At 41.1% G+C, this 15,163-nt stretch overlaps 1 protein-coding gene across 1 annotated transcript in view; it reads left to right on the plus strand.

Annotated features, from left to right (window-relative positions):
- LOC104499885 (protein kinase C-binding protein 1-like) overlaps window positions 1–11,374 on the plus strand; it is a gene marked incomplete at its 5' end in the record, with an annotated part of 11,840 nt that extends 466 nt beyond the window's left edge. Inside the window, 9 exons of the mRNA XM_010143451.1 lie at window positions 2,284–2,436; window positions 3,239–3,742; window positions 4,632–5,006; window positions 6,852–7,042; window positions 7,431–7,511; window positions 8,431–8,509; window positions 10,279–10,518; window positions 10,688–10,845; window positions 11,143–11,374. Of these exons, the coding sequence (XP_010141753.1) occupies window positions 2,284–2,436; window positions 3,239–3,742; window positions 4,632–5,006; window positions 6,852–7,042; window positions 7,431–7,511; window positions 8,431–8,509; window positions 10,279–10,518; window positions 10,688–10,845; window positions 11,143–11,157 (1,796 nt within the window). The remainder of the gene's footprint in view (window positions 1–2,283; window positions 2,437–3,238; window positions 3,743–4,631; window positions 5,007–6,851; window positions 7,043–7,430; window positions 7,512–8,430; window positions 8,510–10,278; window positions 10,519–10,687; window positions 10,846–11,142) is intronic.
- Between the last annotated feature and the right edge of the window lie 3,789 nt (window positions 11,375–15,163).

Below are 15,163 nucleotides of genomic sequence, written 5' to 3' on the forward strand. Positions count from 1 at the left end.
AATGTGTAAAGGGTGATTTTTTTTTTTTTTTTTTACCTGAACTGTACAAATGAATGTTTCTTAACAGCAGGAAAATTTCTAACTTTGTAATTACATGAACATCACTGTTCTTCACCCCTCAGTCTCTCAGCTGAATTGCTGGCAAGGTTTTCTTGTGGTATTTAGGATTTACTAGGGCTTCGCATCACCTCTTCACTGACCGTCCCTCTCTAGGGATATAGATGGATGAAAGGAATTAGCAGATGTCTTGAAACTCCCTAGAAGTAGTTTTTTGGGATTGTGGAATTTGGAAAGATGGAGTAGGTAAGTACTAAATTGGTAAAATAGTTCTGAAAGCCAAACAGATGTAAAAATCAGTTTCCTCAGTCTTGCTTTGGTCCTGTGAGTATTCTGATTCGGTTCTAGCTACTTTTTGCATCCACATGACGTGATACAGAGAAACAGGATTCTGTCCCTTGGTGTTAGCAAAGGAAGGCTTGAGCTCAGCCGCTGAATTCCTGTTTTCAGTGAGTTACAGGTATTCTCATTCTGGGTACAAGATCACAAGTGTATTTTTCAGTGTGTTAATCTATGTGTGGACATAACCATGGAATTCATTTCTTCTGCTGCTCTGCAGCTGTTTCTCATCTTATGTGAGGTGATAACACATTTGAAAAAATGTTAAGAAATATGTTGCAGTTTGAGCTGCAGACGTGTGACGTCAGCAGAGCATAGAATATTTTGAACAAATAGTGTGGATCAGAAGATCCAATGTTACGGTCCATGAGCAAGGCCAGAAACCAACAGCTAGTGTGCTTTCAAGTAGAGTATCAGTTCTTTTTTCACTCTAGGGGACTTTCCTTTGCTAAATAGACAATTTGATGATAGGAATGGACATGGCAACCCTTCTTCATTTAATAGTGTCGGCTGTGCCAGACAGCTTCAGCTGTGAATCCTGTGGAATTAGGGTGGATTGGGTGACATAGTTAGCACAGGAAGAAGAAAGTGTTTAGTAAACACTTCCAATACAAGGAACAACTTTTTCAAAAGTAGCTTAAGTTACTTAGAATCTTCATTTTTATTTTCAAATTTACACTGCACTGAAAGTGATAGAGTTTGTGTTGTGTATAGTCTCATGCAGTATGAATATGTGACATGAGTGTGAAATCCAGTGTTACTTTATGACCATTGCTGTGGGACTAGAAAGGACAAACGACTGTCATGTAGGCTGAATTTGTGCATTCTGTAATGCATCTGTATTACAGGCCAGGACGATCCAAATGACAGCCCTGAGTATTTGTCTTGTGGGATTGCACCACAGAAGGTGCTGCCCCTCTCTAGGCGGAGCGAGGAGCTGCTGTTTTGGCAGTAAACAAAACCTGCATGAATACTTGAACGGTTCCTTCTGCAGCTGCTCCCTCAGTTCTCTCTGGCTGAGACGACTGACACTGAGTCATTACGTACTATGGCTCTTAAATGGGGAATGTACCTTGATATTAAATTCAGGCTTGGAAAGGATGCCTGCTCAGAGCAATCACTGGCTCAGGCCTTTGTATTTGTGTCTCTTTTCTCTGAGTTGTACATCAAGAGAGTCTTGCAAAGATAAGTTTGTTTGTTGGGGTTTGTTAAAGTAAAATTAGGCAATGCAGTGACATGTTTAACTGCTGTGGATCAAAACTCTAAACGAAGCACAAATGCATGTTCTGCCAGTGTTACCTTTTGTCTTCTTCATGGCCTCTGTCTTTTTCCAGCGCACAGCATTGGCTCTATTGATCCTACCATGAGCCAGTTCAAACAGCCCAAACCGGTTCCACTCTTCATTCATTCCGCCTTCACGTCCCCTTCTGCCTCCCCCAAACAAGCAACTGTCCTTAGGCCGGTTTAGTGCCCCGCGCACCAGTGTTGGCAATGAGTGAAGGACGGGACTATGCTATAGAAATATAATCTCTGAAATTGAAACACTGAAGGAAAAATGTTGTTAAGACAGTTCTAGCTTTAGCACTGTAGTCTGACTCTTTGCAGACAGATCTGTATGTTTCAGAGTGAAAATCCTCTACGTGCATAGAGAGCTCAGGAGAAGATTTTACTGACATTTATCTTAAATATATTCATCTATCTAGTGTAACACTCCACATTTTTATTTCTATAGTATAGTAATTTTAATTATATATACATAATAATTATAAAAAGTGAAATGTGATTCAGATTGTCTTCATCGCTACTCAGAAAAAATTGTCTTAGCTGGATCTCTCTTCTTTTTTTTTTTAGTAAAATATTTTTCTTAGTTCCTTTTTCTTTCTCTAGATCGTAGCAAAGCTGAGATGGATCTGAAAGAGTTGAGTGAGTCAGTCCAACAGCAGACCACTTCTGTGCAGCTCATTTCACCAAAACGGCAGATACGTAGTAGGTTCCAGCTTAATCTTGACAAGACAATAGAGAGTTGTAAAGCCCAACTTGGTAAGTATACCTCAAGAATGCCGTGGAAATCTCAAGGGTACGCTTGAGGAAATCTTGAATTGGAGTTTAAAAGAAGTTTTTGATTAGTAAAAGCTTAAATATTTTGTGCATTAAAACAAGCGTAGAGTATGTTTGAACTCTTTGAAGCAAGTAGAATACACTGAAGTAGTTTAATTTAAAATACAGTGAAACCTGATGTTTCAAATTTTTGTCAAAAAGCTTTCATCTGTAATCTGGTTTTGTGCTGTTCCGATGTTGGTAGTATGACAGAATTGTACCTAACTTAACGTCAGATGCATGAATTGGCATATCCAGTCGCACAGGAGCTGAATGCTATTAGAAATATTTGTGTTGTCTAGCATTTAATTAAAGACATTCTAGACACTAAAAAATCAGAGGTTCTCCTCACAAAGCTTACACAGTCTAAAATTGATTCTGCAAACATGCACATAACTAATCAGGGGGTGTGTCATTGATTTTAAGGTGGTTTTTGTGGATAAAAATAATTCCTCTTTGTATTTGCCAGGAGTGGGTCCTGAGCTGACCCAAACAGCTTGCAGGTAGTGGAAAAAAGCAGTGAAAGGAGGGCCATTGAATGAAATAAAAATATGAACTGGAATATGTGGAAGGTAATTCTTACACATTCTGGTACGGAGATAGGGCACTAAGGGAAGTGTTTATAGCTTAAGGACTGACAGTTAAGGTAATGGTTTATACACTTTATTCCAGTATATAGAGTATTTTTTTTGTAATGTCAGTCAGTCTGATGTCAGCATGGAATGTATTTCCTCCCCACAATTAGGAATAAATGAAATATCTGAAGCTGTTTATACTGCAGTAGAACACAGTGACTCTGAAGACTCTGAAAAATCCGACACCAGTGACAGTGAATATAGTGATGAGGATCAGAAATCAAAGAATGATCAAGACGACGGAGAGGACAAGGAAGGTACAAGAAGTGACAAAGAATCATTGGGCTTGAAAAAAAAGCCTAAGCCCCCAGCACAGAATGAAGACAAGGAGGACCTTAAAAGCACAAGTCCAGAAATGGAGAAAACAGATGACCCAGTCAAAGAAAAGGCAATTACAGACACCGAAAAAGAATTTTCTGAAAAAGGAAAAAATTTACAGCACCCTGCAAAAGAAAAGCTGAAAGGTAAAGATGAAACTGACTCTCCAACAGTGCACCTAGGACTGGACTCTGATTCCGAGAGTGAGCTCGTCATCGATCTAGGAGATGATCATTGCACCCGTGAAGGAAGGAAAACCAAGAAAGAATCTAAAGAAACTCCTCCTAAGCAAGACGGTAGGATGAAATTTTTGCCTTCCTTTTTCCCTTCTGTTCTGTAGGGCTGTTATCAAAGGCAGAGTTGTTACCTTTATTTTTGCATTCAGATAAATATATCTGCACTAGAACAATTTTTAGGAGTGCTTTTTCATTCTTTGTGACTATGAAAAGTTTTTAGTCCCCATTAAACTTTCCATTTTACATTCAATATGTCTGTGTCCTCTCCATGATTCCAAAGCCTCTGCTTTTACTTGTGTCTGTGAGATATTGAAATGCCTTGGTCCAGAAAAGAGATCTGATACAAATCTGGGGTCTTCACCGCCTCTCCAGAAACCTGTGGATGTAGCACTGTTCTCTTTCAGACGTGCTTTTGCTGGCCACAGCTTTGGAAGAATCATCCAGTTCCTAGACTGATGTGATATGTGGAAAAGTCAACTATAAACTCTGGAAGAGCTTCGAGTGAACATAGCTATCTTAAATACATTGTGTCTTTGGTTGTCAGTGCCAGTTCACCTTAGTTTAGAGCTGTTTAGTGTGCTGTTCCTTCAGTTACTGTTCCGTCACTGTTCCTTTTGAATGTATTGTTCTCATGAAAGAAATTGGGATGAAAGGTGTAAGCGGTGACCAGGAAGCATCTTACCCACTGCAACCTCTCACATACCTTCTCAAGGTGGTCAGGATAGTTTTTCTGGGTTTTGTACTTTTTGTTTTGTTTTGCCTAATGACTGACGCTTCTGAATTGCTGCCAACTTCAGCTAGACTGAAATGAGTTTAGTTGTAGAATTTCAATTGTCTTTTGAGGAAAATAATTCAAATTAGACTGAAAGATGCATATGGCAAATTAGATGGAAAATTATGAAACAAATGCATTGGTGAAAAGCTGGCATTACAAGCTGTGTTTGTTTAGTTGTAGGTAAAACTCCACCCTCCTCCTGTGCAAGCACCCAGCCTCTACCAGAAACTCCAGTACTTACCCGCTCTGCAGCCCAGACTCCACCAGCTGGTGTGACAGCAACTACTAGTGCTTCTTCTACTGTCAGTGCTCCGTCTGCAGCCACTGGAAGCCCCGTGAAAAAGCAGAGGCCTCTGCTGCCCAAGGAAACTGCCCCTGCTGTGCAGCGCGTGGTGTGGAATTCTTCCAATAAATTTCAGACGTCTTCTCAGAAATGGCACATGCAGAAGGTGCAGAGACAGCAGCAACAGCAGCAGAGCCAGCAGGCTCAGTCGCAGCAGGCTCAGTCCTCTCAAGGGACGAGATACCAGACGAGACAAGCAGTCAAAGGTACACACTTTCTCACTCACTGTGCCTGTGATGCCGTAATTCCCCAGTGGTGGTCTCAGTGCTCCAAGGCCGCCCAAGCAGGAGTTCTTCCATGTAAACAAAAATCTCAAAGTGCGGTTCTACTCTGATAAGTGACGTTAAAATACAACAACTTACTCACCATACCTGCTCTTTCTGGTGTGTATTTAGAGTCATGTCTCCTTACTTTAATGACAAAAAGTTTGTGTGTATCTGTGTATTTTTGCCATTCTTAGCCATCACAGGTTTGGGAGAGTGAAATTTTCTGGATTACCTGATAAACCATTAACTATTCCACTTGCATGATTGTCACCTCAGTATCTACAAAATGGATCAAGTTCTATCTGACAAGCAGCTGATCTGTATGGTTTTTCAGAGTATAATTTGACAACAGTGAGATTACCCAGGCTACGTTTGTCTCTGAAATCAAGACTTTGATGGTGGTTTACTGAGCAAACAGCCACGGCACTGTACAGCGTTTTCACAACTGTTTTCTTGCCGTCCCTTTGCAGGAGGTCTTGCTACTAGAAGGCACATGGTATTAGAGGCCCATGGTTCTATTGCTTCACAGCACAGAAGAGCACCCTGATGTAAATCAGGCTTCATTTGTAATTTCCCGTTAATAAACTGCGCTGTTTACTGGCGTGCCTGAAGGATCAGTGCTTTCCACTCTGCTAACACCTGCTGGCAAGCCAGTAATTTCATACAGAAGAGAGGTTTAGGGAGTGGGTCACAGACTAACGCTTACCAGAGGCACGTTTCTCTGCCCCCAATCTGCTTTTTTGACCGTCATTTAAGAAATGTTGAAGAAGCCGTTGCTTTTGGTACAGAAATATTCAGTGAGAAAAATAAATGTGAAACTTGGTGAAGTCTTTTTAATAAAGGAGCTTAATAATATGGGCTGAAATTTAAATGTTTGGCCTATGAGTTTATTTTATCAGTGTGTTTACTACTGAGTACATCATAGCAATGTTCCATCTTTAAATACTCTGGAAATATATCAAATGTAAACTATAAGGATTTCTTAAACACTGAATTGACATAAATGAAAATAGAGTACATAGAGATAAATATGAATAACATTTTTATTTCAGTAACTCCTGTTTTGACGATACTGGCAATGAAGACTTATTTTATAGTACGAATCATTAAAAATAGATTAAAAAGTATTGCTCTAAAAATTTTTTAATATTTAAGGCAGTTAAGTTATTAGGGATGAAAAGATGAAGGTTTTCGCATTTTGATTTGTACTTTCATTTTTTAATTACCCACTTGTTTAAGATTATTTGAAATATTGACAACAGATGAGAAAACTTTCCTTACCCTGTTTGAGTGAGCGCTATGAATAACTTCTTTGCTTTAATGAGTTAATCTAATGTTGCATTCCCTGATCTGCAGCCAAGCAAAGGCTAATGTTGATCTGGATATATAAATTATGGCAAATGAGAGCGTCAAAGTCTAACTTACACGTATGATAGTAGTTGGGAGCTCTCCAAATTGAGAGGTTAGGAAGTGAATTCCTAGGAAGTGGAATGGCGAAGTCCCCAAATGGGAGGAACACAGATCTGAGGGAGACTTTTGCATTGGCCCGTCTAAAGCAGTAAGTTTCAAAGACATGTTTGCTTCATTACCTTTAAGCCTTACAATTAGGTACAAGGTCAGTGGCTGGGCACCGTGTGATTAATTGATTAAATGGCACCGTTGTATAAATAACATTGACTTTGAAAGGATTAGGTGCCCGCGCTGCAGGCAGACGTTACGGTTAGAAGTTTGCCTATCCATTTTCGTAATTATGTGATTGATCCGCTGTATGTTCTCTTTTCGTAGCTGTGCAGCAAAAAGAGATCACCCAGAGCACTTCCACATCCACTATAACCTTGGTTACGAGTACTCAACCTATTTCTATGGTCACCAGTTCTGGATCTGCAAGCACACTTTCTTCCTCAATTAATACAGACTTGCCAATTGCAACAGCTTCAGCTGACGTGGCTGCAGATATCGCTAAATATACTAGCAAAGTAAGTTCCTGAGCAAGGCTTTCCTGAAATTTTCAGGGGCAGGATTGGTGTGGTTTTGGTTTTTTGTTTTCTGGTTTTTTTGCATTGAGAGTCTTCTCTAAACTCACGGTTATTTGGGGTGGTTCATAAATTTTGTCAGTGGCAATTTCCTGGAAAAGCAGAAGGTCAAGCAGCTCACCAGTTCAGAAATCTTAAAAATCAGTCCTGATCAAAAGTGTTCTACCTTCTAAACATCCTCTAAAAGTAGACCCAGACAAATACATAGAGAGAGAGATGCGGCATTGTTGATAATTACAGAAGTTCACATTAGAGTGGTTGAAAGGAAGTGGAAGGGGATATCTATTAAAAATATATATCAAAGAATGTTTTATATTATTTTGTCTTTCAGATGATGGATGCCATCAAAGGAACGATGACTGAAATATATAATGATCTTTCAAAAAATACTACTGGAAGTACAATAGCTGAGGTTAGTGTAAGATCGGCAAAGTAAATCATACTGCTTGTATTTTAACTCTGAAAGTTGCAAAATAGCATTTTTATATACGAAAGTATAAAGCCCAGATTTATATAAAGCTTCTGCCAAGGATTTAATTTTGTATCACCTTTTTTGAAAAATGAAGTAGTTTCTTTGAAAGTATTTTAAAAATCATGTATTTGTCCACAGAGGAAGATGATGCCAATTTACTTCTAGTGCAGTAGGTTATGTGATCATGACCGTAGTTTTACTAATCTTTAAAAATACTTTAATACGTTTTGCTTTTATTGAGATGCTATACATTGCTTTTAATTGTCTCCAAAGGTTGTACTTGGTATCTGTCCAGTGTTTTCTTTAAACTTGAAAAAGGCAGATTATGCCATGTAAACTAAGTACAGACATGAACGTGTCAAGTTTAAGAGGTAGAGTGATGATTTGTTTGCTGCTTTTAACCAAAATAAGGAAGTCACAATTTTGAGCAACAGTACGTGTATTCCCAATCCACAGTGAATGAAAAACTTGTTTTCCTAAGCCTCATCTAGTTAAAAATAAAATAAATAAAATATAAGGTTTATAAAATAAACCTGAGCACTAGGTTTTTTATTCCAGTTTGAGCAATTTGAGACTCGACTAATTTCAGAGCAAACAAGGGCAAGTTTAATAGAAGTGCTTTTTGTTTTCAAGCAGTCCTGGACTTTTTAGGGTAAACAAATGTAGCAAACAAATACTAGAACACTTCAGACTTTGGTTCGGGGTTTACTATGGCCTTGTCCTTACGTTAATGCGAAGGAGCCTTGATACAAGTGATGGTCAGGCCCTCTGCTTTGAGCGTGTTTTTTCTGTATAATAATTATGTACTATACACTGCTCCTTGTTAATTGTTACTAACTATTACATTTTTTAAAATTAGATTCGGCGTTTGAGGATTGAGATAGAAAAACTTCAATGGTTACATCAACAGGAACTCTCAGAAATGAAGCATAATCTAGGTATGAAAACGGCAGTTCAAAATAACGTGTCAGGTTTTGTCTGAAGGAGAACACCCAAATGCTGGTGGTATGTGTTACCTTCAGCACGTGATACCACAGACTGTCCGCCTGAAGGATGAAAATCCTTGTGTAAACTGGGCTGTGCTGATGTTAGCGAACACCTTTTGAGTATGTACGCAAAATTACTTTACCTGTGCATATTAAATGTGAGGTGTTCAGCCCTCTGAGACAAATTTAGGCTAAAGAGAGCTTTTCATAGGACAGAATAACTTATTGTATGCATCACTGGATAATGCCTCTTCACGAGATATTTTACACTGATTATTTCATACGAATTCTCATACGAGCCAGATTCTGTAAATACAGCAACTGTGGAACCTGCTTCCTCTGGTATCTTTGTAGACTGTAGCTGATGTTTTGGTTCAGATCAGCTGTTGGTGTGTAGATGTTTGTGTGTATATATATTTATTTAAAGTGAATGGATGACCCTGACTCAGCATTGGTGCCAGACTGTCAGTGAAATAGTCAAAATACCACCTGAAACAGATAAAGGAATATTCCTCCTAGGAGCGGAATTTTCATCCCTACATTCACTCAACCATATGGGCAGGAAAGGAAACGACAATTAAAATGTGATTCTTCTTCCATTACATTTTTTAATGTCCTGACTTTGGGGAGGAGGTCGCAATTGTCCGATCACGTCTCCGTTAAGATGCAGGCAGTCCAGACAGCCTTAGGACTGTGTAATTAACCCCGTGTCCTTGTCCACGCAGAGCCCGTTTGGGGTCAAAGTGAATTACGGGCTGAATAACTCCAGACTCGTGTCTTTGGTTTGTTAGTAACACTTTGCTCTTCCAAGTCGGGGCAGACCATTTTTCCACTGCTGCAGTCCAGTTCTAGCATTCTTCAGAATTACTTGGGTATGGCAACAACTCACCTGCATCTCTCAGAACTGGATGTACAGGTGTCCTTTGAACCCCTGGGGACCAGTCTTACGACACTGATTTAAATGAACACCTTTAATGGTGTTGGGGAAGTACGTCCACTTCACAGTTTTTCAGAAGACTCAAAGGCCCACCCTGAGTCGAGGCGGCTAGAACGGGAATGCTGGATTTCTATTTGCCCCCTTCCCTGAAGAGCCTGTCAAGCTCTCTTTCATTGACGGTGGCTGTGGTCAGTTTGTAACCACATTCATAGCGGGTGGCTCTCGAACAATCCAGAAATAAGGCTTAAATTTGCAGCGCTGTTCACGCAGTGATGAGTTTCCACAACCTTGTCAGTGTCCCTCGGGGAACTTTCACAGGTTTTTTTGTAAAGAAGCCGAGATACAATGAACAATTGATTCGCTGTCACTTATTTGGGAGACAAGAGAAGAAATAGAGGTCTATGTATTTTCTGAGTATCAGAGCAGAACAGAAGTTTGGGCTTGTAAAGACAAAGGGCCTTAGCAGCAGCTGCGTACTGGCCCATGGTGCTGCACCCAGTACACCTGGATTCTGATCCTTTGGGAGACAACGTGAACAAAGAGAGCTAAAGTGTTAAACAAACGGAAGGTAATACTTAAGGGTAAAAATCACGGTGCCAGGATAAGAAGATCGAAAACTGTCATTTGTTGAGTAGGTACGAAACAGAGATGCCCAGACTCAGGGGATATTTTCATTGATAGTTTTAATTCTATGTTATCTTTAAACTCATGAAAGTTATTATTTTGTACCTTGCTGTTGGGGGGCAGAAAATGCAAACCTTCTCTTTCTTTGCATGTTGAGCAGAACTGACAATGGCTGAAATGCGCCAGAGTCTAGAACAAGAACGAGATCGTTTGATTGCTGAGGTGAAGAAGCAGCTAGAATTGGAGAAGCAGCAAGCAGTGGACGAAACGAAGAAGAAGCAGTGGTGTGCTAACTGCAAGAAAGAGGCCATCTTCTACTGCTGTTGGAACACCAGCTACTGCGACTACCCCTGCCAACAAGCTCACTGGCCTGAGCACATGAAATCTTGCACACAGTCAGGTAATCCTGCTCTGCGCTGCCCATTTCACAGCTGAGGAGGCTGGGGTGGGTGGAGTACACGATGACTCCCTATTCTTCATTCGCACGGGTGCAGATCTGCCTGGGCAGAGTGACTGTGGACTCGTACACGAGTCGTGGCTACTTTCTCTTTTTTTCCCCTTTATTTTAGCTACCGCAACACAGCAAGAAACAGATACAGAAATTAGCACAGAAACATTAAATAAATCATCCCAACCCAGTTCAAGTGTGCAGCCTACACCCACGGAAACAGCCAGTACCCCTAAGGAAAAGGAAGGTTCAGCTGATAAGAGCAAAGAGAGTGTTACAGTGAGTATCGTGGTCACTTCAAACGAAAATAGTATGTAAGATTTCTCTGAAGCCTACCCCTAAAAGCTTCCCTGGATCAGCTAGGAATTTATGGCTATTTGCATATTTCAAAGAGTGTGATTTGGGGCATGAGATAGGGAGTTGTGGGGTTTTTTTCCCTTCATCTTGGCAAAAAAAATTCCTTCTGTCCTCTGGGAACACCCTCTGCCCTTCACTCATTCCCAATAAAACCTTGTGTTGGCTTGACTCATCCTTCCAGCCAAAGGGGACTGGACCTCTCTCTCTCTCTCTCTCCAGGACCCATCAGTGTAGCTTCTGGTCTGGATCTTTCGATACAAGTTGCCTTCTGATAAGCAATACTGACTGCAGCACTTCCAAGCCCTTCTTGCCTGGGGGTTCAGAGGCCAAGCTCAAGACCTGCATTCAAATCAACTTACTTTCTCTCAACAGACTGCCACTAGGGTACCTCAATGTTCCCTAACACTGATGCAACCTTCACCGGGATCTACAGCTAACGGAACAGTGTGCAGTTACGAAATCCTCCATAGCATCCACTCTGATAGTGTTCCGTAGGCGAGGATGAGCAAATGCTCTAATAAAAGGGACTTAACATTGCATATATAGAAAATGTTTCTAGAGAAGACTCTGCTTTATAGGTAGGGCTTGACTATTAGCAATTTCAGCATCATTTTTCTTCTGCCCTTGCAAGATTTATTAAATGAAAAAATTGGGGGGGCTTATCCTTCAAACCTTTACACATGATCCCCCATCAGTAGGAGCCTTGTTGTATTTTACAATATGGAAAGCGAACTAATTTTGTAGTATTGTGATTCCAGCATGATGTCTCACTGAGATAGTCCTATAGAATTGGGAAGCATAGTAACCTAGAGAGCTGTGTTCATTTCTTGATACTTTTGCTACTGTCTGGTGTTAGATCTCTGGGCTTGACATATCATCTAAGGGAGCAACTTGAGAAACAGATTTGAAGAGGGAAAAGGTTGTGCTGTTCCACCTGAATGCTTTGGTGCAGTTCAACTCCGGCTCAGTTGATGTTCGTGTGCATTGCGTGTGGCAGCACAACCTTTGTATTACTGGGGAAACAGGGGTGGGAGAAAATCACTTACCTAAAACTTTTGCCAGGGAATATTCCAGTCACGCAAATCTGGAATTGCTTTCATAAAGATGTTCTACCTGAAACATCATGCTGTATACATTGATCATGTTCATAATTTGAATGTTTTATTAGTAGTAACCTGTGAATTCAGTAAGATGCAAATTTTTAACACAAACAAAACATCCAACATGAATTTCATATAATAATAATAACAACAACAACTAGGTGGAATTTCTATAGCAGCTGAGACTTCTACTGAGGTTGCCTGTGCTGTCTCTGCAGATAGCAACAGGTGTGACAAACCAGCCTATAAAACTGGTCCAGGTACCACAGACCACCACCTATATTCAACTGCTCAACCCACAATTGTAAGTACAATGACGTCATCGTTTCAGGCCTGCGGTAGAGCTGTTCCTGCCTTTGACACTGCTCAGTATTTCTGGGGGGCTGTCTCCGTCTGCTGTTCTATCAAGATATGATACACTGGCATAGTGTCAACTTGCAGTGCAGAATGTCTTATTTTGCTGTGCAACATTCCACCCTTTCATTTCATCGCTACTACAAGGAGTCGGTAGTTGTCAGTAAGCGTAGCAAAGGCACTGCGGACAGTCAGACTTCCATCTAGCGTCGCTGTGTTAGTTATGTGTCCGTTTCATGTATATACTTGACCACAACGTCAGTGTAAATAGATAGAATCCACTGAATTAATTTTAAGTATCTTTTAAATCTTTTTGCCTATGGTATCCTAAAGAGATTTAATTAATTCTGCGCCGTGTTTGGTATTCCTGTGACATCTCAGTAATTATGACAGAAAATACGCATTCGTCAGTAGTGTATCTCCCCTGCAGCCTGGGCATTGGTGGTGTGAAATTACGAGGAATAGCACTGGAGTCAGACCTGGGTTCTTCCTTCAGAGACTTAACATTCAAATTCCCTAGTGTCAGTCACAGGAGATGGGACACAAGTGAGCTCAGTTTTTGTGTTTTAAGCACTGTAAAATCCCACTCTTTCAACTGGAGGTGTTCCGCAGCGCTCACTCCAGAGTCAGCACGAAATCTGAGCTGAGCGGCTTCGTACCAGAAGGGAACGTGCTGACGCTGGTGACTGGACACATGCTCTGTCTCGGTGGTGAGTTCCACAGAGCAGCCCATGTGGGGGTAACTTTGGTTTGCTTCTGGCTGAAGTTAGGGCATCTGTAATCATAACTGTGTACCAGTTTAACAGTGTACCTCAGCCACACTGTGACCACGAGGCCTCACTTCCGACAGAAGTTACTTTCTCCCTCCTTGTGTTCACACACCACGTGTGCACTGCACCCCCACCCCCACCCCCCGCCCCCGCTGCAGGATACGTGCCGGGGTGCGCGTCTGTCTGTGAGTGCACGCGCACGCACAACATACAGTATTGCCTAGCCGTTATACTCCACGCAAACGTTCCTGCTCTCAGTGGGGATCATGACTTCTCACATTCCTGGCAGCGTTTTAACTCGGCTCGTTTTGTCTCAACTGAGAGCACTGTGCACCTTTGCAGCGCTGGCCCGAAAGTTGCTTGGACTGAATTACCACAACAACGAGGTTTTCTGTGTTTTAGAAGCAAATGGCGAACATCACGTTAGGCTCTTCTGCGAACAGCTGAGAGGTCGTAAGATCGTAAGGTGGTCTCGTGTAATATTCAGAGAAATGGCAGTTACCTTCATCGGGCTTCTATAATACAAAGTGTATTGAGTTCTGTAAAGCATAATTGGAACGTCTGGAAGGTTTCAGCCTTTCCTTGTGCATGTTGAAGACTTTGTACCCATTTGCATTAGTCTTGCACAGCTACAGACACCTCTGTATTCTCGTGACTGCACGTGCAATTTGAACCATTTGGAACCGTAGTGCATGTTGATGTATGCAAACTGTACATATGCGTAAAACTGGCAGAGGTGGAAAATTTACCTCTCAGGGAATGATCTTAACACATGTAAGGAGTCTCTCACATTCCATATCCCGATCGCTGTAAGAACTGAAACTTAATTTTTTCATTTGTGTAAGTGTGTATATTTAAAAGGCGACTGTGGCAACCGTAACTTCCCACCCGTAGTACCAGCAGCGACTTACGGAATGGCTTCTGTAGGGTTCCTTTTGCACTTCGTGTCAACTAGGAATTTCTTCCTCCGAACAACTTCCAGTGTATCTTCCGGGTACCATTTCCACTGAACCCTCTATACACATCTGAAACCATTACAAACTGGGAGTAATCTTGAATTTATTTAGCAAATTGGTTCCATGTTTGGTTTTTATTCTTTCTGCAGTTACAATAATGTAAAAAAATGAATTCATCGTCTCTGCATTCCAGAGAATGGAATGAGTAGGCTGCGGGAAGGCACAGACTCTGTCACAGAGGAGCTGAGGAGCACTCTAGGCTGTAACCCATCTCGGCAGGGATCCGCGCACTCTTTGGAACACCATTAAGACACTGATGTGCTTTCTTAAAACAGCGTGGGGAAACGTTGGGCTTCAGTGAACTTGTATTTCTTCTTCCGTGTTCTCTTTGGAACGTCCTGCCACCATCAAGGGGAAGATCTGTGCATCCCTTTCAGATTCCTCAAAAATCTCACTTCCTGTTTCTTCCACAAAACACCGTGAACTGAAATGGATGCGTTTGTTTGATCACCAGTTGTGCATCGCTGGAGTTGTACCAGAACACAGTCGCAGTTTGTATGGCATAGACACTTCTAGACTTTCTCACATTTTTGGAGGAAGGTTAAGATCCAGACTTAAGATTCAATAAAACCTTTTCCAGATCTTCCAGTGTGATGTGACCTTGACCAGATTGTTTGACAGTCTTGTGCCTTTGTCTCTGCATCTGTAGAATCGCTCACCACCTATAGAGATGTCCTGAAACTTCATTTGTTGAGATTTATAAATCATCATCTGTATGATGGAAGTTCAAAGTTTATTCTATATTAATATTTTTACAGGGTGTGTAAGATGGTTCCCAGGAATGCTGATGGTTTTGTTACTGATTTGTGCAAAAGTTAACTTCAGTGCTTTTTTGTTCAAATGGATGTTCTTTGTTCTCTTCTGCGTAGACTGAGTGCATGGGGGAGTTCCTTTTGGGGAGGAAGATTTCAGTACCGTGTGACCAGAATATACTTAGAAACAAGGGTATTTTTGTACTCCAGTTTGATTTGTCAAAACTTTTTCAAATGACAAAGGATTT

The sequence above is a fragment of the Buceros rhinoceros genome, unplaced genomic scaffold (assembly GCF_000710305.1).
Source record: "Buceros rhinoceros silvestris isolate BGI_N320 unplaced genomic scaffold, ASM71030v1 scaffold35089, whole genome shotgun sequence".
Lineage (NCBI taxonomy): Eukaryota > Metazoa > Chordata > Aves > Bucerotiformes > Bucerotidae > Buceros > Buceros rhinoceros.